The sequence below is a fragment of the Phyllosticta citribraziliensis genome (assembly GCF_038025025.1).
Source record: "Phyllosticta citribraziliensis strain CPC 17464 chromosome Unknown J3D65scaffold_4, whole genome shotgun sequence".
NCBI classification, from domain to species: Eukaryota; Fungi; Ascomycota; class Dothideomycetes; order Botryosphaeriales; family Phyllostictaceae; genus Phyllosticta; species Phyllosticta citribraziliensis.
Window position 1 is genome coordinate 1742508 of NW_027117341.1, and position 24876 is coordinate 1767383.

General features: G+C 51.3%; 9 protein-coding genes across 9 annotated transcripts; 8 read left to right on the forward strand and 1 right to left on the reverse strand.

Moving 5' to 3' along the window:
• Positions 1–5410: 5410 nt before the first annotated feature.
• Positions 5411–6108, forward strand: J3D65DRAFT_657397 (uncharacterized protein; the record flags this gene model as incomplete). The annotated part of the gene is made up of 2 exons (XM_066802516.1): positions 5411–5687; positions 5747–6108. The coding sequence occupies 2 exons, from the start codon at positions 5411–5413 to the stop codon at positions 6106–6108; spliced, it is 639 nt and encodes a 212-aa protein (XP_066657108.1).
• A 1980-nt stretch (positions 6109–8088) lies between these two features.
• On the forward strand, positions 8089–9379 carry J3D65DRAFT_666516 (uncharacterized protein; the record flags this gene model as incomplete). The annotated part of the gene is made up of 6 exons (XM_066802933.1): positions 8089–8298; positions 8363–8520; positions 8572–8657; positions 8712–9038; positions 9094–9302; positions 9353–9379. The coding sequence occupies 6 exons, from the start codon at positions 8089–8091 to the stop codon at positions 9377–9379; spliced, it is 1017 nt and encodes a 338-aa protein (XP_066657109.1).
• Positions 9380–9880: 501 nt separating this feature from the next.
• On the forward strand, positions 9881–11348 carry J3D65DRAFT_619994 (FAD dependent oxidoreductase-like protein). The gene has a single exon (XM_066799810.1). The coding sequence runs from the start codon at positions 9971–9973 to the stop codon at positions 11222–11224; it is 1254 nt and encodes a 417-aa protein (XP_066657110.1). The 5' UTR covers positions 9881–9970; the 3' UTR covers positions 11225–11348.
• J3D65DRAFT_619995 (uncharacterized protein) lies at positions 11349–12996 on the forward strand. Its single transcript, XM_066799811.1, has one exon. It carries the CDS (start codon positions 11580–11582, stop codon positions 12687–12689), a length of 1110 nt encoding a protein of 369 aa, XP_066657111.1. The 5' UTR covers positions 11349–11579; the 3' UTR covers positions 12690–12996.
• A 120-nt stretch (positions 12997–13116) lies between these two features.
• On the forward strand, positions 13117–14066 carry J3D65DRAFT_601871 (uncharacterized protein; the record flags this gene model as incomplete). Its single annotated transcript, XM_066798064.1, has 2 exons — positions 13117–13140; positions 13203–14066. 2 exons carry the CDS (start codon positions 13117–13119, stop codon positions 14064–14066), a joined length of 888 nt encoding a protein of 295 aa, XP_066657112.1.
• Positions 14067–14669: 603 nt separating this feature from the next.
• Positions 14670–17030, forward strand: J3D65DRAFT_620001 (uncharacterized protein). The gene is made up of 3 exons (XM_066799812.1): positions 14670–15241; positions 15317–16501; positions 16570–17030. The coding sequence occupies exons 1-3, from the start codon at positions 14732–14734 to the stop codon at positions 16828–16830; spliced, it is 1956 nt and encodes a 651-aa protein (XP_066657113.1). The 5' UTR covers positions 14670–14731; the 3' UTR covers positions 16831–17030.
• A 3-nt stretch (positions 17031–17033) lies between these two features.
• J3D65DRAFT_299948 (uncharacterized protein) lies at positions 17034–18953 on the forward strand. Its single transcript, XM_066795191.1, has one exon. It carries the CDS (start codon positions 17515–17517, stop codon positions 18769–18771), a length of 1257 nt encoding a protein of 418 aa, XP_066657114.1. The 5' UTR covers positions 17034–17514; the 3' UTR covers positions 18772–18953.
• A 1225-nt stretch (positions 18954–20178) lies between these two features.
• Positions 20179–20868, forward strand: J3D65DRAFT_541887 (uncharacterized protein; the record flags this gene model as incomplete). Its single annotated transcript, XM_066796721.1, has 1 exon — positions 20179–20868. A coding segment is annotated over one exon (690 nt), but the record flags the coding sequence as incomplete, so codon positions are not given.
• A 1226-nt stretch (positions 20869–22094) lies between these two features.
• Positions 22095–24865, reverse strand: J3D65DRAFT_620012 (Sodium/hydrogen exchanger family-domain-containing protein). Its single transcript, XM_066799813.1, has 5 exons — positions 24456–24865; positions 23725–24392; positions 23592–23674; positions 23135–23543; positions 22095–23082 (listed from the first exon to the last, which is right to left on the reverse strand). The coding sequence occupies exons 1-5, from the start codon at positions 24571–24573 to the stop codon at positions 22561–22563; spliced, it is 1800 nt and encodes a 599-aa protein (XP_066657116.1). The 5' UTR covers positions 24574–24865; the 3' UTR covers positions 22095–22560.
• Positions 24866–24876: the final 11 nt, after the last annotated feature.

Sequence of the window (24876 nt, forward strand, 5' to 3'; positions counted from 1 at the left end):
TAAAGTTTTTATCTCTATAGTCTATATCTACTTAATATTCTTTCTGCAGTTTATTACTTTACATAGAGACTTTTAGTAGGTATAAAAGATGCTAAAAGGATTAGTTAACTAGTAGCTATCTCTAGACTAGTTTATATTATTTATAGTCTAGAAGAATATCATGCTGGTTAAAAAACTATTACCTAAGAATTATATTATTACGGCTAATATTATAAATAAAAGTATAAGTAGAAACTATTTAATCCTAGAAGTAGAGTTAAAGATAAAAGTAAAAATTAACTTTCTTATTTATATATTAGTTAAACCTAGTAATATTAAGCCCTTTACCTATTATTCTCTTTTTTATAGCACCTATAGACTGGAGAGTTAGTAGTAGCTTAGGGTAAATAAAACTTATACTACTAGTACTAGTATTAGCTAGGGCACGAATTTCTAAGGCGCGGCTATTAGATATAATTAAGGTTTATATAGTAAAGGGTATACCTCTAATAAAGTAACTAAGATTTATATAAGAACCCTTAATATGTATTACTCTAAGTTTAGACCTATAGTAGGAGACTTTATCTAGGTCTTATTATTTTCTAATAAAGACTAATCTCCTTTATTTATATAGATATCTTTAGTACTTTCTTCTTTAACTAACTCTATTACCTTTATCTCTAGTTATAGGCATTATCTCTATAAATAGCTAAACTAGCTATAGTAATTATATAGTCTAATCTCTATATAGACTTCTACTTTACCTTTATAGGTTATATTATATGAGGGAGCCCTAGATATAGATTATACCTAGGTATAACTAGAAGATAAAGTACTTATACTACTTAAGATAGTTATCTTTACTTATTCTTATTATCTCTTCTTTACTTATTCCTTATATAATATAAGTATTAGTTTTCTATAGTTAGAATAGTAGTTACTAAGACTTTAAGTAATAGGGTAGGCTTATTAGAGGTACTTATAAAAGTTAATATCTCTATCTTACTCTATAGTAACTATATAGGTTTAAAGGAGAGGATCTATTATATTATAAAAGTCCTCTTTCTACTATTCCTAGGGAAGATCTACATCTAAGGCTAATTATATAAAGTTTAATTAAAACTTCTAAAGGTCTATAGGGATATAGTATATAAGAGAGCGTAACTACTTCTTTATATCCTTATATTTATATAGACTCTAAAGGAGGTTATCTAGAAATTTAAAGATATCCTTATCTAGAGTGACTTTATTAGCCTTTATATAAGAAGTAAGGAAAGGAGTTAGGTAATATAAGACTTCTCTACTAATATAGGAAATAATATAACCTATAATATTCTATTTAGTCTCCTCTACTATATCTTTAGTAAAGTGATTGTGGTTTTATTTAATTTTATTTTATATAAGGAGGGTCTAGTATTTATATAAGGGGTCTTCTCTATTAGTAAGAAGAGGAGGATTAGGAACCTTACTACTTTAGTATTTCTTACTACTTAAAGATAAAGTAGAGGTTTTAGTAGTAGTTTCCCTTATATAGTTAGGAGGAGGTCTAAGAGTCCTTATAACTCTACTAGTAGAAGGATCTTAAGAGAGGGTAATAGGTCTTAGGTACTAAGCTAATAAAGAGGGCCTAATATATCCTTCCCTTAGAACTTCCTTAAGTCTATTAGTATAGTTTAAGAGTATTTACTTAAGAGCCTAGTTTTACCTTTATATATAGTTTAGTTGCTGCTGTACTTAAGACTTATTTAAGGATGCAATCTTAGATTTAAATTAATTAATATCTAAGCGCGGTACCTTTATAAATACCTCTATAACTAGAGCTTAAATTATATAAGTTAACCCTAGGTCTTAGGTACGTTCTTTTACCTCTACTACTAGGACTAAGTAGAAATTATATAGGAGAATAGGGGTAGGTCCTCTCTTATTATTATTTAATAAAAGTCTAGTATTATATAAATCTTTAGTCTCTTTATATGAATCTTATTAAGTTAATTAACTAGTACTAATATCTTTAGTAGTACTAGATGTATTAGCTTTATTCTTAGCTATACTATCTTTATAGTCTTCTACTTAGAATATTCCTTAAGTAGGTTATAGATAGGACGCCTTCTAAATATTTATATACTACTCTATAGCCTTAACTAAAGACTTCTATAGTTAATATATACTTAATACTCCTTAGTCCTTAGATAACACCGATGCGCCTAATAAAGATAACTTAGGTTTACTAGAGAAAAGTAATAAGTAGTCTTATATAAGACTATAGCTATATATAATATTACTTAGGTTAAATATTATAATACCTTTATAGGTAAAGAAGTAGGATAGAGCTAAAACTTAGAATAATCTTTTATATCTATTATAACTTATAGATTTCTCGTTATATAGGTAAGGGCTAAAGGCAAACTACTAGAGAATATATATATATCTTAATTAAATCTAATAAGTTAAAAGAATAAAATATAAAAGATACTTACTACCTATATATTTCCTAGTCCTTCCTTTATACTATTCTACCTCTTATCCTTTATATAAGGGTCCTTGGTTATTATTAGGTAAGTTATAAAGGTAAGGTATTAATAGGCTATTATATAGTATCTATCTAGGGCTATAGTAGCTGGTGCCAGCCTATAGTAGCTAGTACTAGCCTGCGGGTTTTAGCCTAAGCTATAGCAGGCTGCTACCTAAGGTAAGGCTCGTGCTTCCTATAACTATATAATACTAGGTTTATCTATACTAGCCCTAGTACTTACCTACTATATAATACCAGGTTTATCTATACTAGTTCTAGTACTTATATAGGCGCGTGTATGCCTATCGTGATAAAATTAGTATTAGTAGTAATAAGTAGATAAGTAGCTAAGGCATATATATATATATATATTAGAGTAGTATAGTAGGTATAAGGCTTAAGGATAAGGATAAGGATAAGAAATAGAGATTTTAGAAGTAGAAGGTATAAGAGAGGTATATATAATATATAAATAAGATAATATTTATAATAGTAGAGTAAGTAGATAAGTAAAGCCTTACTAAAAACCTTAATACTATAGCCTAGCTAATAAAGGTAATAAGTATAATCTATATAGCTAATTAATTATATAGATATTATATTATATAAGGTACTAATTATATTATATAATATAATATTATATAATACTATAAATCTATAAAGGCAATTATATAGAATTACTAATAACTCTAATAATACTAAGAAAGTTAATACTAGTTAGTAGAGTAAATAGATACCCTACTTCCCCTTTATTATTAATTTTAGAGTAGATAGACCTAGAGAAATATAGTTAGCTATAATTCTTAAAAAGGTAGTTTTACTTCCTACTCTTAGAAGTATTTTAGCTAACTTAAGCTATATTAAAAGAGAATAGATAAAACTAGATCTAGAATCCTAATAATTTTAAACTAGAGCTAGGGCTAAGTATATTAGATAAAATATTTTATATTAAGGATACTACTAATCTAGTATAAGGTTTAGTTAATAATAATAGTAATAATACCTAGATAGCTAATCCGCCTTAATAAAATTATAGGATAGCGGCTAATAGTACCTAAACTAGAAATTAAGTAAATAAAAGAGCTAAGGTTAATTATTTAAACCTAAAAGTTATAGGCCCTTCTAATAATCTAGATAGAGTACTTAATCGATTTAATAGATTAATAGGTGCGTAGAAATTAGAGCAATTAAATTTATACTAAGAGACTATAGATAATAATAAATATATAGAGCCTAAGCTATAGACTAGTAAATTAGTAAAATTAAAACCTTAAAGGGATAGACATGTCGCGCATGCTAATTCTAGTAGTTTTATAATTAGCTTAAGAAACTTTCTCTTTATTTTATTCTCTACTTAAATTAATTCCGTGTATTTAAAAAAGGGCTTAGGGCTGCACTTTAAGCTACTTTCTAATAGCTCTAGTAAAACTAGTGGTACTTTTCTTCTTTCTAATTATTCTATTAAACTGGGGCGCGACTAGGATCTAGATTAAAAGGAATAAAGCAGGCCTGATAATTCGCTGATAGATTGCAGAGGCAACGGAACAGGGCTGCGAGATTGAAAGTGTAAGTAGACTAAATTGACATGCCGCTTCCTGAGGCTCTAGGAGAGTCCATGATTCGTTGCCGCGTTTAACGGCACGGCACTACTGAACCTTGACTTACTTGAGCATTGAATGCAGTTGAAAGTCTTATTCACGACAACGTTTTCCCTTTTCTCCGCCCACATTTCCATCCTGCCTTTACGCCCATCGCTGCGTCTAAAGTATTCCATTGCATTACAGTATCTTGTCACTAAAGAGCTGAACCTTTGGATTGTCTTGTTGAACTAAATCCTCTCCAATCTGGTACTGCTCTTTCCGCGACATTGAGCGTTCACTAAATCCGGCGGACCCGCCTCTGAGTCGACCTCCACGTTCCTATCGAAAGTCCGCGACAACGGAGCTCAGATCAGCTCTCGATTGCCCCATTGGACAAGACTTGCAAGAGGCAAATCGCGGTGCGGTTGATACGCAATCAGCCACGTTGTGTGCTGCGTACCGAAACGCAACCTGATGTCGGATGACACAGATCTCGAGACCATAAAGCACGGTGACGGCATAATAGCCTACATGCAGAGAATCGTCCCCCAGAAAACGACTCCTACACTTGAAGATAATATTAAGAGATACAGTTTCTGTCGGGCCGACCAGATGAAGGCTTGTAGTGTTAAGGTTGAAGATGGATCAAACTACCGGCTTGTGGTAAAAATTGGTGATGGATTCCAATTCGGAGACTAGGACTGGCTGTGTTTGAAGATCTAAATTAATGGGGACTGGGAATTTGGTTAACCAGTCTACCAACTGCAAGGAGCTTTCTCTACGATATTAAAAAGTCACACACATGGGTGGAAACATTGTTACTCTTTCGGAACATCTGAACTAACCTACATCTTTTAGGTAACAACGACGTTTGTTGCAGTTTTTGGTACAATCACACAAGCAAATTCCTCGTTCTGCGACAAGAAAAAGCTAACTATCCTCCCCAGAAGCTGAAATGTCATTAGGTTTTCCAACACTCTCACCCCACGGCAGAATCAATATCATTTTTCAAAGATTGACAGAAGCCCAAAGAAACTGCTCCAATATCTGTGGAGATCGTGGAGATATCAGAGCTCGGGCTCTCGCTGGATTTGGGAACTTACCTCACGTGAAGTATGGGAAAACGCATCAGTTTTCGCTCCATAATTTGACCACAAAATAGACCTTGCGTCCAGGCGGAATGCAACAATGATTCTGTCCGTCGATCAGTCGAAGAGTGGGAAAAGAACTTCGACGAGCCATACCAATTGACCCTCTATTACAAGACTCAGAGTAATGAGCCGGGTCCTTGCCTACAAAGCTACTATAATAACATCAGGAGGCAGAGCGCATCAATTCAATGAGACCAACATTTCGAACCGATGAGAGTGACTGGACTCCACCGACGGAGTCAAGTGGTGAGGAGGGCAGCGACTCGGCTCGGCCCAGAAAGCTTCCCCCCAAAAAAAACAAGAAGCCCAAGACACGCAAGCATGCTTCCGGAGGCATCAAAAAACTCGACCCTCCGAGACGAAAACGACTCAAGTCGCGCAAGGAACTCAACGAAGTTGAGCGTGCTTCAGGAGACGTCCCGCAGGCTGATCCTCCGCAGCCTTCTCTCACTACTTTAGATCCCAGTAAGTAACCCTCGGAGCGTTGAAGGAACAGGACTCTTCCTGACGAGAGCTTTTGTCAGATGATCTCACAGACGACGACGAATTCTGCACCCCGCTTTCCACACTCAAGCAAGAACCCGCACCGATCTCCAGTGGCGAGAAAGTGATTTCGATTGATCAAGGTAAAGGTGGTATTCCGGACGAAGGCAAAACAGCGCCAGGGCGAGACCGCGAAAACCCCGTCTGTATAGAAGACCGCCCCATCTCGCAGGCCTCCGCGCTGCAATCTGGCCAAGAGCCAAAGGACCAGACCACCGAGTCCGTCGCCGCATTCAAAGACATGGACGAGGAGGAATTGCGATTGAAATTGCTAGAAACCGAGCTCAAACGGGAAGAGGTGTCGCTCAAGCTACGGCTCAAAAGACTCAAGAAGAGAAGTTGATGGGCGCTTCTTTTTCTTTCCTTTCTTTCCTTCGGGAGTTGGTGGTGTTGGTGTCTGGTTGAGTGCGGGTGGGCCGCTGGCGGAAAGTCGGCAGTCACCTCGAGTGGAGCCTTCGTAGACGATACATCCGGGCTCCTACCTTACCTTACCGTGCACGCCCACAACAACATCCATTCTGTCTATCCTCGAGGCGCAATCCTTTCTCTCTCCACGCGTACAGACTGCGTGCTCTTTCCGAAAGCTATTCGTTGACTTGACCCATATCCTCCTGTTGACCTGCACTTCGAGCCCGTTGGCTTGAGCCTGCGACATTCAATCGACCGATTGCGACCAGTTCTCAACTTTTGCGCCCTCATACACATGATCTGGCTCTGAAAGTCAGACTCGGAGCCCTGGAGATCAACTGCCAGCTGACAAGTGTGCAAACTGGACCCAATCCTGATTCTTTTCCGTACTGTTGACTGTAAATGAAAGCTCGATGCGCACTCAAGCTCTTCAACCTGACCAAACTCAATTTGCGCCAGGTGATCTCACCGAAGACGAAGAGTACTCAAATCTTGCCAAGATCGAAGAACCTCCTCCCAGAATTACGAACGGCGAAAACGAAACTCCCAGTCGGAGCGAACAGAGCGGAGAGCAATCCACTTCCAAAAATGGAGAAAGCGGTGGTGACTCGAGCCAAACCCAGTCAAACTGTTCCTTGGCACCAAAAGGAGACCTCGCTGCCAAAATCACCAACATTGACGACATGGATGAAGAGGAGGTAATGTTGAGATTGAAAGATGTGGAGCTCAGCCATCAAGAGATAGCACTCAAGCTGCGTCTGATGAAGCTCCGGAAGGGAAGGTGAACTCTCTCGTCATAACATTTATGGATTGTGCAAAGGAAATTCTGGATAGGGTGGGCGATGCAAACGACCGAGGAAGCCGCTCGGAGTAATGATTTTGTGGTCATTGATCTGGATGACGAGTCGTCAATCATCGATCAGGGAATCGACGACAACTCCGGGAAACAAGAGCGCAATCGAACCCAGGGAACCACGAATCCAGAGATTGGAGGTGACTTGGAAGACATGGATGAAGAAGATGTGCAGCTGATGCTGCGTGGGATCGGGCTCGAGAAGCGGGAGGTGGCGTTGAAGTTACGACTCAAAAGACTCCGGAAGAAGAATTGACAAGCCGAATTTCTCCTTTTTGACTCGGAGCTGATTTTAGCGTTTTAAGGGCGTCGATGAGCCGCCAGAAGTCGTACGCAGTCACCTGGTCGACAGGTAGACAGCGCATCAGTGTGGTTCTGGCACATCAGCAGTATTCTGGCGCGCACGGAGGCTATAAAACAAATTGATCTTCTCTTTTCCTCAGACAACCTTCCACTCTTTCAAGCTACATGTACTGGCCGAAGCAACTACGTATCCGAGTCGACTTGCGCGTAAGCGCACCAGCGCACGTGCAGTCCACAACAGTCACTTCGACAGGTTTCGAGCAACCCTCGCCCATGGAAGCGGCTCGGCTCCTCTGACACCAAAATCGTCAAGGCATATACATGAACCTACGAAATCCCTTGCATGAGCGAGGGACAACTTACGGCGCATCAGAGCAGAGTCGGAGCTACAAGCCACCGCCAACGCAGCCAGGAATACCGTGGGGCTCAAACTGCGCGGTACCAGAACTAGGAGCACCTCTCGACGGCCTTGGGTTTGAAGCACACTTTCTGAGCTCTGGGTACCGCGTCAAAGCTGGGTGACTGCAGGCGGAAGCCAATTCTGGATTTTGGCCGTGCCCCTGACTTCGACTCGACCACACGTGCGTCGAACATTCGAACACTTACCTGGAAAGTGACTCATTTACTTCTTGAGCCTGACACGAAGGTTGGTCCGCCGCAGCACCAGAATCGCGAAAGGCGGCGTCAAGCCCTTTGCGTGTAAGCAACACTTGCATCGCACGACCCGACGTGCGAGAATCCCTTTTCTCTCCAACAACCATGGCACACTACAACGAAATCAACGTCTGGCTCGAGAGCGCCTCGACCAACACCAACGACGAACGAGAAACTTTGTATACCGACCCTTGCTGGCCCGATCAAAGTTGCAGAATGCTCGCCGCAGAAGACGAGAAGATGTGCAGCATGCGTGTGAGGGCGTCCGCAGCCTTTTGCTCCGGCAAATGGGACTGGCTGAGGATCCAAGTGCAGGTTGGAGATATAGAGCCGGAGGTCTATTTGGTTGCAAACAATACTGAGCTCCAGGGTCTGGCAGGAGTGCAACTGGAACGGTTCGAATTGCCAGGCGCAATACCAGGCATCCCGTTCGGACCAGACCTTCCAAATAGTTCTCGAATTCGAGGTGTCGTGTCGAAAAATCGCGGATCCGTCAAAGGTGCTGTACACTCCCTTTCAAGTGATAGCCGAGGAAATGTAAGTTGAAATATACTGTCTTTGAGTATGCCGTGCTGACATTCATACTAGACCGGATTTCTTGCAGGATTGTGGGGTCGCATGGTTCAACGACGCGTTTCATTTCTCCATCCATTTAGTCTCCCATTTTCATTCGGGTAGCGTGAGCCCCGGCCCCATGGAACGCTGATGAGACTGACACAATTTCGCAGAATTAGCCCCGTCGAGCGAATTTCCCGATTTATGGGTTTCCGAGCTGAGCTTTGCTACATCCAGGACATTCAGGAGAACGACAACTCAAGCAGACGTTCCACAGGCTGGCCCTCAGCAGCAGCAGCAGCAGCCAACTCCATCGGGGTCCGTCGAGTCAACAACGGCTCTCGATTCAGTGGTTTCGGGGACGAGCTCGGCTGCACCCAGGACACGCAGAAAAAAGAAGGCTCAAGAAAACGTTCCAAAAACTCGCAGGCGAACGAGAACTCGAGAAAACGTGCCACAGGCCGACCCACCGCAGCAGCGACTTACTCCATGGAATCCCGGTGAGTCGGAAATGGGTTCCAGCTCCATTATTGCATCTGGCTGACTTTTCCCCAGCCGACCTCACAGATGATGAGGAGTATGCGACCCTGCCAAAGATTGAGGAGTCTCCTCCCCCTCATATCGTGAGTGGCGGTGAAATCGAAGCCCTTGGCCAGACTCAAAAGAGTGGAGAGGGGCCCGCTTCGAATGCTGGAGAAAACAGCAACGAAACACAGACAGACGGTCATCCAAGCCCCAATGACGACTCCGTCATCAAAGAGGAAGTAAATGGTTTTGAGGCTAAAGACCCACGAGCTCGGCTGTCAAACGACAGCACTCAGGCTGCCTCGTCTGCATATGATGACGGGGAGGAGAATGTGAACTCTCGCATGACATAGATGGATGGCTCGAATGTAGTTCTGGCCAAGTGCATGGGAAATTTCGAGAGACTCATTTGAAGGCGTTGGACAGGACAGCCGAGCACAGGGTTGAATATTAGTTGGAATGTGGGGTTTCTGGGACATAACACCGTCAAACTGAGTAGAATCGATGGATTGAATAATACCGAGAGGTAATTGAATGGGAGTGTCGAAGGACGGGGTAGAGTTTGTTGATGTGGTTCTTTCCATGCTCTTTTCCTGCGAGTGGTTTTGTTGGTCAACACTCGATTTTCCTTGTTGTCTCGCGTGTGTCGCTCGCGGAAGCTTCACTGCGTTTCGAGTTTCAATTGTCATGTCTGGGTAATAGGACATGCGTGGGGATGTCGTTTGGATGACGGAGGTTATGGGATGACGTCAGTGAGAAGGGACCCTGGTAGAAATGTCGCCGGCCACCGCGTCGCATCGCCGCCAACCAAACGCCACCCTCTGCATCTGTCCCGCACTCTCGATACTCACACTTGTCGATTTGTTTCTCCAGCGTGGCTCTCTTGCGTCCCCTTCAACGCGTCAAAATGGCCATCGACTCGCCTCCCAAGAACATTGTCATCATCGGCGGTGGCATTATCGGCAGCACGAGCGCATATTTCCTCTCCCACCATCCCGCATACGACCCCGCCAACACGACCATCACACTCCTTGAAGCGTCACAGATTGCCGGCGGCGCAAGCGGGAAAGCTGGAGGACTGCTCGGCCTTTGGGCGTACCCGTCTTGCATCGTGCCGCTCTCGTTCCGACTGCACAAGGAATTGGCCGACAAGCACAATGGCGCTGAGCGGTGGGGCTACCGCGGCGTGCACTGCGGACAGATTGAGATGAAGGGACGTCCTGTTGACAAAGGCAAGGGCGCGCCGACCACGGAGAGGAGCGGCGACAGCGTCAGCTTGCAGAAGCGGACGAAGGAGGCGCTCGGTCAGTTGCGCGCGGCCGGCGTGCCCAAGGACTTGGATTGGGTCGTTCCGGAGGGCGTCCGATCATACGATGCCATGGGCGACCCAGATGACACGGCCCAAGTGCATCCATACCAATTTACCACCAGCATGGCCAAGCTGGCGGAGGAAAAGGGCGTCAGGGTCGTCTACGGCAGTGTGACGGACATCAAGACATCTGGTGACAATGTTGAGGCGGTCTCGTACGCACCCAAGGACGGCGGAGAGACCCAGACGATACCGGCAGACAAAGTCGTCATCTCTGCCGGGCCGTGGACGCGCAATGTGTTTCCAAAGGCCCCCATCTCGGCCACGCGCGCCCACAGCGTGGTCATTAAGCCCACGCGCCCCGTCTCGAACTACGCCCTCTTCACCAGCATCGAGCTTCCGTCGAGCAACGGCAGCAGCAAGGGTGGATGGCGAGGGGCAGTGTCTGAGACGGTTGCACCTGAAATCTACGCTCGCCCTGGCCAGGAGGTCTACGCCTGCGGCGACGGAGACAGGCTAGTCCCCTTGCCCAAGACGTCGGACGAGGTGGAAGTGGACGAGCAGCGCTGTCAAGACGTGATAGACTACGTCTCGACCATCAGCGACGAGCTCCAGGACGGTGAGATAGTGGCCAAACAAGCTTGCTATCTGCCCAACGTGAGTCGCGGCTCTGGAGGACCCATCATCGGCGAGCTCTCGAGCATAAGAGGGGTCGTGATGGCAGCTGGCCACACATGTTGGGGCATCCAGAACGGACCGGGGACAGGCAAGTTGGTGTCCGAGATTGTGTGGGATGGCAAGGCGAAGAGCGCAAACATCTCGAGCCTTAGTCCCGCCAAATGGGGATTGTAATGGGCATGCCGCGAGTCGGTGGCAGCTGGATGTGCGAGTTCCTTGCAGTAGGGAGAGGGATGAGGCCACAGACGTCGAATCCAGGCATTTCAGGTAGTCTGTTGCATCAAGGTCTCTCAAAGGTACTGTTTATCGAAACACGCTCGCGTGCTGTAAACCGAACTCACCTGAGGTGAGCGAGGTGCGGCGTACCGGCAGGGGCCATGTGCGTCATGGCGTTAGCGCTGGGCTGCCGCTGGCGCGCGGCGGCGCTTCTCCGCACCGTTCAGTCTGGACTCTGGACTGGAAGCCGCGTCCCTCTCCCAACCGCAACCCTTTGCTCAGTTGTCTCGCCCTCCACCGAAGCCAGTCATTGATGGATTCACTGGCACTGGCCTTGGACTTCACCTTGGGCCTCTACTTTTCAAGAATCCTCCTACTCGCCAACATGCCTACCTCCAACATACCATGCCTCTTCTTCGACCTTCCTCTCGAGCTGCGGCTCCTCATATACGACTATGCGCTCTTTGACCAGAAGGACATTACCATAGCCTCTGCCTCCGACACGGGCATCGGCTTGGGCGTCTTTGGCGACGGCGACAGCGGATACGCGAGCGATCCCGACTCCGAGTCTGGCCAGGCGGCTGTCGACGGGCTTCCGCCCAAGCAGCTGCCCATTGTCGCGCCCTGCTACCAGCCCAGGCTGCTTCAGCCAGTTCTCGAGGTCCCTCATGCCGGTGCTGACGACGACGACATTTTCCTCTTCCAGTCTCCCAACAAAAAGGCGCGTACCTCTGCCCACAAAGTAGGAGGACGCTTGCCCTTCGCTTCGCCGTTGGCATTGCGATTGACCAACCGACAAGTAAACCGCGAGTTGAAATGGCACCTCCACACGCAGCAAGCACAGGCGCGCAAGTACGGCCTCTACCTCAGCTACCCACACGGTCTCGCCGTCTTCGAGTCGCAATGCCCAGACCTCGTACACGTCGCCCGAAGCATCCACATTAGCGGGGTATACTACCGCGCATCCAAGCACAACCACGATCACTCGAGTCGCTGGCGACAGCGCTACGACAACACCGATTCCGTCTACCGCGCCGCGAACAGAGCACTGGCCAAGATTGCGCGAACCACCATGCTGGAGGATGCCAAAGCTCCCATCGACTTTTTGGAAGTGCGCATCTTCTACCCCGGCGACCGCGGATATCGGGTGCTATGGGAGGACGACGACAGCCCTACAACGATAGCCATGCGGAACGTGGCCTACGGACAACTTGAGAATTGCGTCTGGACTGGCAACGGAGGCGCGGGCGCCGACCTCTTGATATTCCCGCGAGGAGGGCGTCGCGTTGTCGTTCAGAGGTGGAGGAAGCTTCGTGATCGGGGCTCCTCAAGAGGCAGCAACGCGGACGACATTGTCAGCTGGGTGGTCAATCCGAGGTGGCCATGGGGGGAGGGAAATACTCCCAAATTCGAGGCTCAATAGGCCATGATGACGGCGTTTGCGGTTATCCTTTGCCCTCCTTGGTATGTATTGTACAGGATCAGATGGACATTTCGAGCGCGGCGTTGGTCAGGTTAGAGAGCAGCCGGGGAATCGGAATCATGTTTTTGGCTGGCTCGATGTTGACCAAAAAACGTGAACAAAGGCTGTGGGCAAAACTGAAGGCTGGTCCGCGGCGCGACGGAGTCAATGCCACAGCTGCACTGCCACTCCGCCACAACTGACCTGACCTGCTGCCCCGGTGCCCTTCGTCATCAACGCCGTCTGCCTGCATCCTCCCGTGTCGAGTCCTTTGCTCATAAATCCTCGCCTACATTCCGACCCTCCCTCCTCCGTCGCTATCCCTTTCAGATCCTGTCCCGCGACACCATCCAATTCACCCGCGCACTCGACATCGATTCTTTTATCAATGGCAGACTTCGCCCCGCCTCCGGTACGTCCATATACCCCGCAGCTCCAACTTCCCGTCCTCGACATGGTCTAACTTGCTCACAGGGCCCGCCTCCTCCCAAAGTACCCGAGGGTTGGAAAGCGCAATGGAGCGACCAGTACAAAGAGTGGTTCTACGTCAACATCTACACCAAAAGGTCGCAATGGAACAAACCCACCGAGCCCATCTACTCTCCACCCGATGCGGCGGAGCCGGACGGCCCGCCCCCTTCCTACTCGTCCGGCGATGCCAAACCAGCGCCGTCTGAAAAGTCGGGCCTCGGCAGCAACAACCCCTGGGGTCCCGGCGCTTCGAGCAGCCATCCGGACATTAGCGAGGATGAGAGGCTCGCCCGCCAACTGCAAGCGGAAGAGGATGCGAGAGCGCGCGGTGGCGGCAGTGGCAACGGCACTCCCGCCGCTAACCGCGGAGCGTCTGACGGCTACTACGGAGCGCCTGGCGCACAGGGTGGCTATGGACAGCCATCTCCATACGGACAATCCGAGCTGCCGCCTCGCCCGGAAGAAAAGGGCAAGAAGGGCGGATTTCTTGGAAAGCTTCTAGGCAAGGCGAGCGGCAGCAGTGGCCACCACCAGCAGCAACCACACTACGGCGGCGGCTATCCTACCCAACAAAACTACTATGGCGGCGCGCCGCAAGGCCAGTACGGCTATGCGCCACAGCAGGGCTACTACGGGCAGGGCGGCTATCCTCAGCAGCAGTACGCCCAGCAGCGACCGCACAAGTCTGGAGGTATGGGTGCTGGTGGTGCTGCGGCGCTCGGTGTGGGCGGTGGTTTGCTAGGTGGCATGCTGCTCGCGGATGCCATTGACGATCACGAAGACCATGCTTACGACCAAGGATACGAGGATGGCCAAGACAATGACTTTGGTGGTGGTGGAGATGACTTTGGTGGCGGCGACTTTTAGGCTCTGCCACCAACGTCTCGTCCTTGCTATGCGGGTTACTGTAATGGCGTTTGCTATTTTTGAGATGATGGTCACGACTTCTCCGGGCCTTTTACGACTTGCAAGCATCACGGGTTTCCTAGGTTACGAGCAGATTTGATCTTCACGGTGTTTTCCTTTTTCTTTCTGTTTCGACGACTAGCATTCGTTCTTTCCTAAACTGTCGCCAGGCCAAAGCGCTGTCGCTATCTGCCTCACTGCCGTCTGCTCCCCAAATCTCACAACTCAATCTGTTCCATCCGTCTTGCCACTCTCGATCGTTTGTGCCGCCACTACTGGCTGAGCGGAAGCTCCTCTTCGTACGCGTGCTGTCAAGTCGACTAGCGAACATGAGCTACCCGACCTGGACTAAAGTTGCTTACTCGAGATTCAACCGACAACAATAGCTGATCGCTTTCAGATCGTTTTAATCTGTTTGGCTTTCGCCTTTCTCGTCACCAGCGCAGTGGTCGGATACAGACGAGGATGTTTGGAGCGACACTTCGAGCGGCCGCTGACCGAGGAGGAGCCACGATGTCGGAAAGAGCGCGAAGCGGGAGAGCCGGAGCCGCCGCGCATGGTGTAGACTATCAAGGCCCTGAATCCTCGGTGCGTCTCTCAGTCACAAGTATTTGGAGAAGAAACTGATGGCCTTCTGGACTACCCAAGCCCGCCAATGCTTGCGATACTGTGCCCAGACCCGTGTAGAGGTCCATGTGGATGCCGTGCTCCATCCTCGGCGCGTACCATGGCCTCCTGTCGGACACTTTCCGATAGAGAACGCCACTGCTATTTCTCCCGTGGGCTCTTTGCCACCCGCTACTTCCGCCAAGTTCTACATACCGCCTCCACCTCCTGCTTGTACTCCTTGGGGGGAGCTGGGATTTGAAAAGGGGCCCTCAACTAGAAAAGGCCCGCTGCTCTTTCTATTTTCGCTTCTATCGGTCCCTATCCTCATGTTCCTTTTGCTCAAGGGCTGTTGTCTTGCTAATTACCTCTTCGTCGACCTGCCGCGCCGCAAGAAGGCCAAACAAAAATGGAAAGACAGCACAAAGGGGATGGATAAAAAGCAGCTTGCTTCTCACGGCCGCATGGCCGAGGCGAGGACTCAGCTCTATGGATACGTCCGTGACTGTGAGCAGATCGTAAGCATGAAGGTAAACGAGCTACGCTGTTTGCGATGGCGACTACAACGTACATTGAGGAATCAGTCGCTGACGAGCCCACTCCAGGAATACAACCGCCGCGACGAAACAAAGTTCTTCCGCGACCTGGAGAAGGACAACAGACGTACCCAGAGGCAAAAAGAGCTTCGTGTACAAACGACCATTCAAGGTGTCGTCCGCCATGATTTCGGCCCCTCGGAATATTTCATCGTGGATCTGGAACATCGGGAGAAGACGGAGTGGACCGTGTATGATACCTACATCGACAACAGCCATCCGACCCCGAGAAGGGCCATTGTGCTTACCGCGGACGGTCCGTCGACGCAGGGCGCTTCGCCGAGCTCGCCGTCCTGTGCTGCAGAATCATCATCGAGCTCTCCTTCTAGTGGTATTTCGGAAAGCTTTTCATCGTCTTCGCTGTCACCGAGTCCTCCCTGTTCTGCACAATCATCGAGATCTCCTTCTTGTGTTGTTCCAGAAAGCTTCTCCTCGTCCCCCCCGTCGTCTTCGCCGAGCCCGCCTTGTTCTGCAATATCATCGAGCCCTCCTTGTTGTGTTGTTTCGGAAAGCTGTTCGTCGTCCTCCCCGCTATTGAGCCCGTCCTGTAACCAACTCTCACTGTGCTATCCTTCGTCGACGGTCTCTGGATGCTCTACGCCGTCAACGGATGACCATGGTGCCTCTCGCGCAGTCGTCCCTCGGACTTGGGGAAGGACGAACGTCTGGACTCCGTACCTAACTGTACCTCCCTCGACGCCCACTGGATGCTCTACGCCGCCAACGGATGACCATGGTGCCTCTCGCGCAGTCGTCCGTCGGGCCTCGAGAAATACGATCGTCGGGACTCCATCCCTAATCCAACGCCCCCCCTCGACGGTCACTGGATGTTCTTTGCTGCCGACGGAGGACCGTGGTGCCTCTCGCGCCATCGTCCGTCGGGCCTCGAGAAATTCGATCATCGGGACTCCATACCTAACTGTACCCCCCTCGACGCCCGCTGGATCCTTTTCGCTGCCACCTGGTGACCATGGTGCCTCTCAAGCTATCGTCCGTCGGGCCTCGAGAAATTCGATCGTCGGGACTCCATCCAGAACTGCACTCCCCTCAACGCCCGCTAGATCCTTTTCACTGCCAATGAATGATCATGGTACCCCTCGCGCTCTCGTCCGTCAGCCCTCGGGAAATTCGGTCGTCAGGACTCCATCCCTAAACCAAACCTCCTCACTGTCAACCATTGTCGAAGAATCTTCGGTATGTTGCCCTCCCACCCCGCTCTTTCCTCCGGACCATGGTAACGGCTAACTCGTGGTTGACATCAGTCAAGCGGTGCCTCTGGCTCTCAACGAAAAGGCGTCCCCGGTACAGCGTTGGCGAAACATGGCTCCTGTCCTGTGTGCCGCACCCGCAATCTCGCTCCGCCTCCGCCTCCGCTTCCTTCGCCCTGCTCCAGTGGCTCCAGCAGCTGGAGCAGCAGTTGTTCGTGCTCCTGCTCTTCGTCTTCCTCGAGCGGGACGCCTTCGCCCCCGTTGGCCAAGCCTCCTTCTAATACTCCCTACAGTGGGAGCGCGGCGTCGCGGTGAGGATCTCGAAAAAGCCGCCGAGCTCTACTGTTTGAAGGGCGTGTGGTGCTTTGGGTCGCTGGCATGGGCTTTGACGTGTTGGGATGGAAGTGTTGTAACGGTAGTCAGGGGCAGGCGTTGGTCGGACCAAATGGTCCCTTTTTCCAGAGAGCAAGCGGTTGGTCAATGCAATCCGATATTCTTACCTGTCCATTCATTGCACATGCCGAACCGCTGAATCTGGCTCTGCGAATTGTGGCTCTATCGTACCGTACCGCTTTTGCGACTTGTGAAACGTAATCTTCACAGCAACGCCTGCTTTCCCAACTGGTTCACTTCACAAGCCTACCACGAGATGTCGAGTGTTGGGCCGGTTGAAAGTGAAAGTGAACTTGGCGCTCGCAACGTGTGGAGTTCACACTCTCAGACTCACTTTGCGAGCCTCCCGACAGATGCAAAATGTGCGCCCGGTTGAAAGTGAAATAGTCGCGCCCGCAGAAAGGTATAAAGCTTTCTCTCCCTGCCTGCGAGACCCTCTCCCCTTTCATCCACTTCATACACATCTTCCGCTCCCACACTGTCGCCGCCGCTGCTCTTTCAGCCAACTTTTGCCTACTCTACCTCCTCGCCGCTGCCCGCGACAGACTTCACGAGCTCCAACAAACATCTTCCTCTCTTCCACTTACTCATTACCATTACGCCAGTATGCCTTGCATCAGGACCTCCCCTTCTTCTTCCCCTTCGGCTTCGGCTGCCGGCGCTCCTGTCGTTAGGAAGATCACCTTTGGTCAGTATTGTGCCCGCGGCCCCATCAAGCCCAAGGTTCGCAAGGCGGGCTCTGCCGTTACCAAGGAGAGCAACACCACCGCCACCGCCACCACCACCATGGCTGCCACCAAGTCCTCTCGCTCCCCTGCCTCCTCCTCGGGCCCCCGCGCTCCTGTCAACAGGAAGATCACCTTCGATGAGTACCTGGCCCGCGGCACCATCAAGCCTCGCAAGCCGCCGAGCTCTGCCGGTTCCAAGGAGAGCACCAGCACCAGCACCACTGCCGCCGCCCCTCCTTCTCCGGCGTGCTCGTTCTCCCTGTCTCCCGCCTCTTCTCCTCCGGCCTCGCCATCTCCGGCCCCGTCCCGCCAGCCCCCCGCCGACGTCCGCAGGGACACCTCCTGGACCATCCCCGTTGAAACCAGGGACACGAAGCTCCCAGGGAACCCGCTCGTGACCAAGAACGTCCGCGTGGTCAACCCCTTGATGCGGCCAAAGCCCAAGCCCAAGTCCAAGTCCGCCGCCGCCACTCCCTCTTCTCCGCCGGCCACGCGCTCTCCGTCGCCTGTCGCCGCCCGCCAACCCTCCCCGTCGGACGACGAGTTCGACTACCTCTTCAACGAGCCGTCGGACGAGGACAAGTTCGACGACCTTTTCAACGAGCCGCCGCCCCCCAAGGCCGTCGTCCAAGACGCCAAGGAGGCGCGTCGCGAGGCCGCGCTGGCGCGCTCCGCCAAAATCACGACAGGCGCCATCGCCCGCGCCGGCAACAACCCCATGGCCAACACGCGGGCCAGGCTGAACCGCATCGACAAGTCAGCCACGTCCAAGTCCGCGCGCAACAGCGGCAAGATCTCGCGGGGCCGCGGCGGCGCCGGCGGAGCCCGCAAATCGAAATCGAAACTCCGCAACCTGGCCGGCACGTCGGGGCGCTGGGTCGAGCCGCAGACGCCGCTCGAGGCCGAGGAGGCGGCCAGGCGCGCGGCCGAGATGGAGGAGTACCGCCGTGAGGTCGACAGGCTGCTGGCCGAGGCGCCGCGCAACAACAGAGGCGGCTGCGTCGCCGTGCTGGGCGACTCCCGCATGTCCACCGTCGGCTTCGGCAACAACCTCAGGGAGCGCCGGCCTGAGGAGAACCCCATGTGGACGACGAACGCGGCCGTGCTCCGCGGGCAGGGCGGGCTCAAGTACTAGACGGGCCTGCGACAACGACAACGACGACAACAACGACAACGACAACGACGACCACGAACACGACTTGCACCTTTCCCCTTCTCTTTTCTGCTTTCTTCTACGCTCGGGCATTGCTTTTCCGACCGGCTTCGTTGACTGTTTTGGCTGCTTGCCCCTTGCTTTTTCGTTTGGTGTTGCTCTGCTTTTGGATCTTCTTCAGACGGCTCGAATACCCCCAATCATCTCGTAGCGCACGAGCACCGGCGCGCGATGATCAATTCTAGTTTTTATTCTTTGGCTGTTACAATCATCAACATCATCAATACCATTTTTTTACTTTTGTTTTGCGTAGTTTACTTCTTCAACTGTTACAATCATCAATATCATCAATACCATCTTTTGACTTTTGAATGCTTGCGTGTCCCGGCCTTGACCGTGACTTGTGAGTGCTGTGACTGACTGCGTGAATAAGGAATGAAACGTGGAATTAGTACGCAATATCTCACCCCATGGCAAGCGAGAGCATTGAAGTTAACCAGTAGCGGCAAACAACGACGTCGCGCCATGACAAGACCAGGGATCCCTCATCGCGGATCAGAAGACTCGCAAAAAAACGGTTTTCGTGCAGCGAATGGAAACAGGACGAGCAATTCCAGCCGACGTCGATCCAAGCGAAAAGAGTTTTGGGCCGGCAAGTAGGTGCGAGCAGAGTGGCTGGAGCCATCAGCTAGGCGTCCAGGGTGCCATGCAGCTACCGTCAAGGTGCAGCTGCTGCGGCGGCTTGTGACCAAGGTTAAAAGGCGACGGGCCCAATTTGTTTGCGCAGTACAAGGGCGGAGGAATTGGTCCTGCTTTGGCAGAGTACGAGGGATTGTGGCAGCTTACTCTGTGCGACGGTTGTTGTGGAGGGGACTTGTTCATGGAACGACGTTGAGACAGAGTCGGCGCATGGGCCATGCTAACGGCGGGCGCGGGCGGGTAGTGACGCAATCCGCTTCACATCGTTCTCTTCCACACACTTCTTCAACACCACGACTTGACAACAAGTCAAACCGTCCGTCAGCTGAGACCTTTCCATGGCAAAGGAGCCGCCGTGAGACGCCGATCGATGCGTCGCCTGTGGCTGGGGTCGGCCGGGGCTCGCAAGACAAGATGCAGCATCCCAGTAAATCAAGGCAGAGCTGTCACCACTAACGTCATATTGTGGTCGCCGTGCGCCGCCCACAGGACAAGACGACACGCGCTGCTTCAAAACCTCCGCCCCCCCCTTCGTCATCGTCTCCTTCTCCGCGCGTCTCTCGTCTTCTTGAATTGTTGATTGCCTGCGTTCGAGTCTTTTTTCTTCACTTGATACCCATCTCCACCTACCAAACCTTCCGCGGCTTCATCAATCTCACCACAACCATGCCCGACACGGCCAAGCTGGGCGACAAGCCCCTCCACACGCTGCTCTCGCACGACCTGGTCGACATTTACGTCGGGCCCGACAACACGCACTGGATCCTGCACGAGAAGCTGCTCTGCGCACGCAGCAAATTCTTCCACAAAATCTTCCAATCCAAGGAGGCCAAGGAAGACCACAAGAAGCACCAAAGCGCCTCATTCGGGCTGCCAGATGAAGACGACGAGTCGTTCGCGGCCTTTGTGTCGTGGCTGTACGGCGGCGGGGTGCGGCCCGCGCGCGAGGAAAAGGACCTGACGACGCTGTTCGACCTGTACCTGATGGGCGAGAAGTGGGCCGTGGGAGCGCTGGTGGCCGACACGCTGGGCGAGGTTCGCGAATTCTACGCCCGCACCGACAGCTACCCGGGCCTGCGGCGCGTGCAGTACGTCTTCGCCAACACGGACGAGGGCAGCGCCATGCGGCGGCTGCTCGTGCACAGCATCGCGCGCATGCTCGCGCTGCGCGACTCGATCCCCCAGCACTGGGACAAGGCGCTGCGCAAGAACGGCCAGCTCGCCGTCGACATCATCCGCGCCATCCAGGAGTGGCGCGTCGACGCCGCAAAGGTGCCCGACCCGCGCCGCGACCCGCAGGCCGCCATTCCGAACTTCAAGCCCGAGGACGTGGACGGCGAGGTTGATGGCGCCGTTGATGAGGCCAAGGGCAAGTTGGAGCAACACACCAATGGCGTCAATGGCGATGCTCGCTCGCCTGCTGAGGACATTGACGTCCCGGGCAAGCTGAAGCGTGCGCTGGATGAGGAGCTGCCTAACGGCCTGCCAAACGGCCTCCCTGACGAGCAGCTCGACTAAGCGCTGCAACCGCCTACCTCCCTTCGATCTACCCAGACCATCTTGGGAACACCCTCCTCCACCTCACCTCTTCTACAGCATTGGAAAACCAACCACCTACTTTACTTCTCCTCACGACCCGACTTAACGACATCCTGAACCTCCTCCATCTCCGCCTCCCAGTTTCGACCTATCCATCCTCTCTCTCTCTTCTTCCTGGAGAAATCACCATCCACAAAATTGCTCTGCTCTGCTCTGCTCTCATCAGTTGCACTTCACTTCTTTTCTTCCCTTGTCAACGCATCTTTTAGGCTGGGCGGGTAATCTCTCATCCCATCTCAGCTCATATCGACTCACCTTGACTGTTCGATTCCCTTTGTTTCTACCCATCTCCTTACGTAGTCAGCTATTGCCTCAGTCAGACATTATCCAGTGTTGTTCGTATCGGTGGTATTGATAGTATTGGTAGCAGTGTTGGGGGAAGTATTTAGTGGAAGCGTTGTCCGCGGACACGGCATCAGCACCAAACTACTTTTCCGTCCTTCTCAAATCCAAGTGTTGGGGTTTGGCTTAGTTGATATATGTGATGTGCGTGTGTACGTACGTGAAGACGGAATGTTAGGTCCTAGTATCTAAGTACTTATTCACTTTCATATGCGCCTCTGTACCCTGAATGCCGTATACACCTGCCTACCTTAAGTATCTTGCATCACATCCTCCCGGTCACTTACCGACTGAGGAATGAAGGGCGATTTTGGTAAAACAATAGACATATTAGCAGACTAGCCGCCAAAGTGGGTGATAGACAAGCTGTGAAAGACACGCGTCAATTGTGCCTGAGAGCTATTTGTCTATTGTATCCTCGCCTACCGCCGGAGGTACTAACAGCAGACAGACAGACAAATATACAGAAGCAGACCACAAATCCTAAAGACCTCTCTCTCTCTGGACGCCAGGAGCAGCAGCGGCGGTTGATACCACGCGGATACGTCGAATGTTGGGGAGTAGCTCAAGGCGAGATGCTAGATAAGGAGAAACTACAGGCACGCAAACAGCCCACAACCACCAGCACCAGCACCTCAAGCACAGCACTACCTAGAGAGTAAAGTTTACTTCTCATTTACAGTCTATGTTTCTAACTATGATTCTCCCTCTTTCTTCCCTTTTTCTCGTTTTCTTTTCTTTCTTTGCCACTCCCTAATCATAGTGAGCACAAAGTTGAAAAGCAACACACTAAAGCAAGGCAGAACAACGACAAAGAAGCAACAGACGAACAGACAATAAAAGAAATAGAGACGCGCCAAAATATTGCGCGGAAAAAGAAGACGGAGCAAAAGACTCAGACGACGGGCCAGTACGTCTCCTCACTTACCTGCCTTCCTTTATCTTCGACGCTTCGACGCTTCGTTGCATCCATCCACTTGTCCATCCATTTACAGCAGGGTTGTGCGGTTTTGCTGAACTACAGTGGTTTTGCATGCAAGCAGGCAAGGAGCACCCACCCCCCACTCGCCGCAAGAGCAACCCCGGCCCAGGAAGTCGGCAAGCAACAAGGCATGTAGATTTCCCACGCACTCAGCCATCCCTCTCCGCATTCGCCGTCCCACCCGCGCGACGCTCCGAGCCATCAGCAAAACGAATAGTGCGCTCCGCCAGCGTCGGCTCTCCTTCTTCATTAACAGACAAGCGACTAGGCGCCATACTCTGCGCATTCGACGGCATCTGCTCCGCCTCATCCACGCCGCCCTGTACATGCGGAAGCGGCGCGTCAGGCAGGCTGGAGCGCGACTTTCGCCGCTGCTGCTGCCGCTGCAGGTTCTTGTTCATGACGGAGCCGCCGATGCGGTAGATGGGGCGGGGCAGCAGGTTGGAGCCGGTGGCGGTGCTCTCGGTACGAGGAGTCGAGGCATCCGATTGGCGGGGGTTGGCGGCGTTGCTGCCGCGGAAGTAGGTGTGGATGGAAGCGTCGGTCAGAGAGCGGATCGAGAAGGGGTTTGCGGGCTCGGATGGGTCGGCCTCGGAGGAGACGGCTTGCGAGAGCGTCCGCGGGATGAGGATGCCCAGTTTGCCGACGGGGATGCTGAGGCCGTGGACGACCTGGGGAGTTGTTAGTACAGTGCTGCGGTGGCGTCTTGGTCTTGCGACTTACGATGCTGCAAATGATGAGGAACCAGATGACTACCATCATGACTTCCGAAAGCTGTTCGGCATCTTCCCTTATGTGGCCGTTCACCTTGATCTCGCTCAAAAACTCCAGGCTGACGTAGAGGTAGAAGACGGCGCTAACACCAATCGGACCAAAGAAGCCAGTAAAGGCAGCTTGTCGAAAGGCTTCAATCTGTGGAATCTTCTTGTGCAACGCCAGTATTACTGGGAGGCGGCGCAGCAGCAACACCAAAACTCCCAAGAAAACGAGGCGCACGGTAGGAATCACGCTGTTGACGGCAAACATGTGCCAGGGACATACTGCTCCAATCCAGATGAAGATGGCGACGTTCAGGAGCATGTCAATGGTGGGCTGTAAGGAGTCGTCCATGGTCTCGAGGCGGAACCAGTCGCTAGAACCGCAGATCAGAGTAGTCCTGGGTCGGGGGAAATTCACTTACTCCCAGGTAAAGGCATTTCCAGCCACGAAGCAAGCCAGGACGTCGTCACTTCCCAGCATGCCATCAGTTCCAACGATGAACAACTTGAGCACACAAGTCAGCTCCAGTCGAATGATGTGACGGGACAGCTTACGGCAAGGGTAATGGCAAAGACCAAAAAGCTCTCCCTGTCGACGTACTTTCTCTCCTCGGCCCAGTGGAGGAGTTCTTTGGCAATCCAACCCACCGTGGCGCCGTACGCTACACTCATGATGATGGTGTAGCCCCAGGTCTCGCCGAACCACAAGCCCATGGCCGTCCTGGCTCCGCCTCTTACGCCGCCGTCTTGGGTATACTTGATCAAGTACAGCGGCAGGAAGAGAAACGGATAGCCAAGCCCATCATTCGCGCCGCTTTCGGCAATGATGAGCTTGGCCAACTCCTTTGGGATATTCTTGTCTGCAAATTTACCCTTGACGATGCTGTTTGACAGGACAGGGTCGGTGGGCGTCACGCAGGCTCCGACGGCGAGAGCCCCCAAAAAGCTGAGGTTCGGCACCATGGCCCAGCACAAGAGGCTAGTGATCAGCCACATGCCCGTCATGCCTGGTCCAAGCAGGAGAGCGAGCGGCTTCCATTGTTTCTGCAGGTACTTGCTGGGCAGTTGAACGCCAGCCAGCACCAACTGCACGCCCAAGACTAGGCGCGTAAAGTACAGGTTTATGGTGCGCATCGTCTCCTCGCTACCAAGGGCATATTCGTTTGGGCGCAGAAAGTTGGCGGCATTTGGGCCGAAGACGATGCCGGCAATGGTCGAAATGACTGGCACGTCGTCAGCAAGCGTTTTGAAACGCGCAGGACGCACAGAAGAAGGCCGAGACGTACGGGCCTCGGACAGATAAAACTTTTCCTTGCACAGATAAGACACCAGCCCAAAGACGGTGACGAACCCGCCCAGCGTTGCGCAGACAATGTTGAAGTTGGAGATGTCGAGCGTAGGCATTTCTCAGATGCGACGGAGAAATTGGCACTAACTAGCCTGACAGGTTGAAACGGGGACGGTGGACGCGACCCCGGAAAGCCAATGCTAGGGAATCTCAAGCACAAGCAGTCGCTGGGCTGGTTGCACAGCGTAGAGGGTGGACGAGGTTTCGGCAAATGTTATTGAATCATTGGTGGAGGCGGATGAAGAGACGGATGACGGTGCAAGGGACGCCACTTTTGCTGTCTGGGGGGAGAATCAACGGGTCTTGCAAGGACGACGACGGCGGTATTGGTGATGGGAGGATGACAAGTGAAGGTGAAG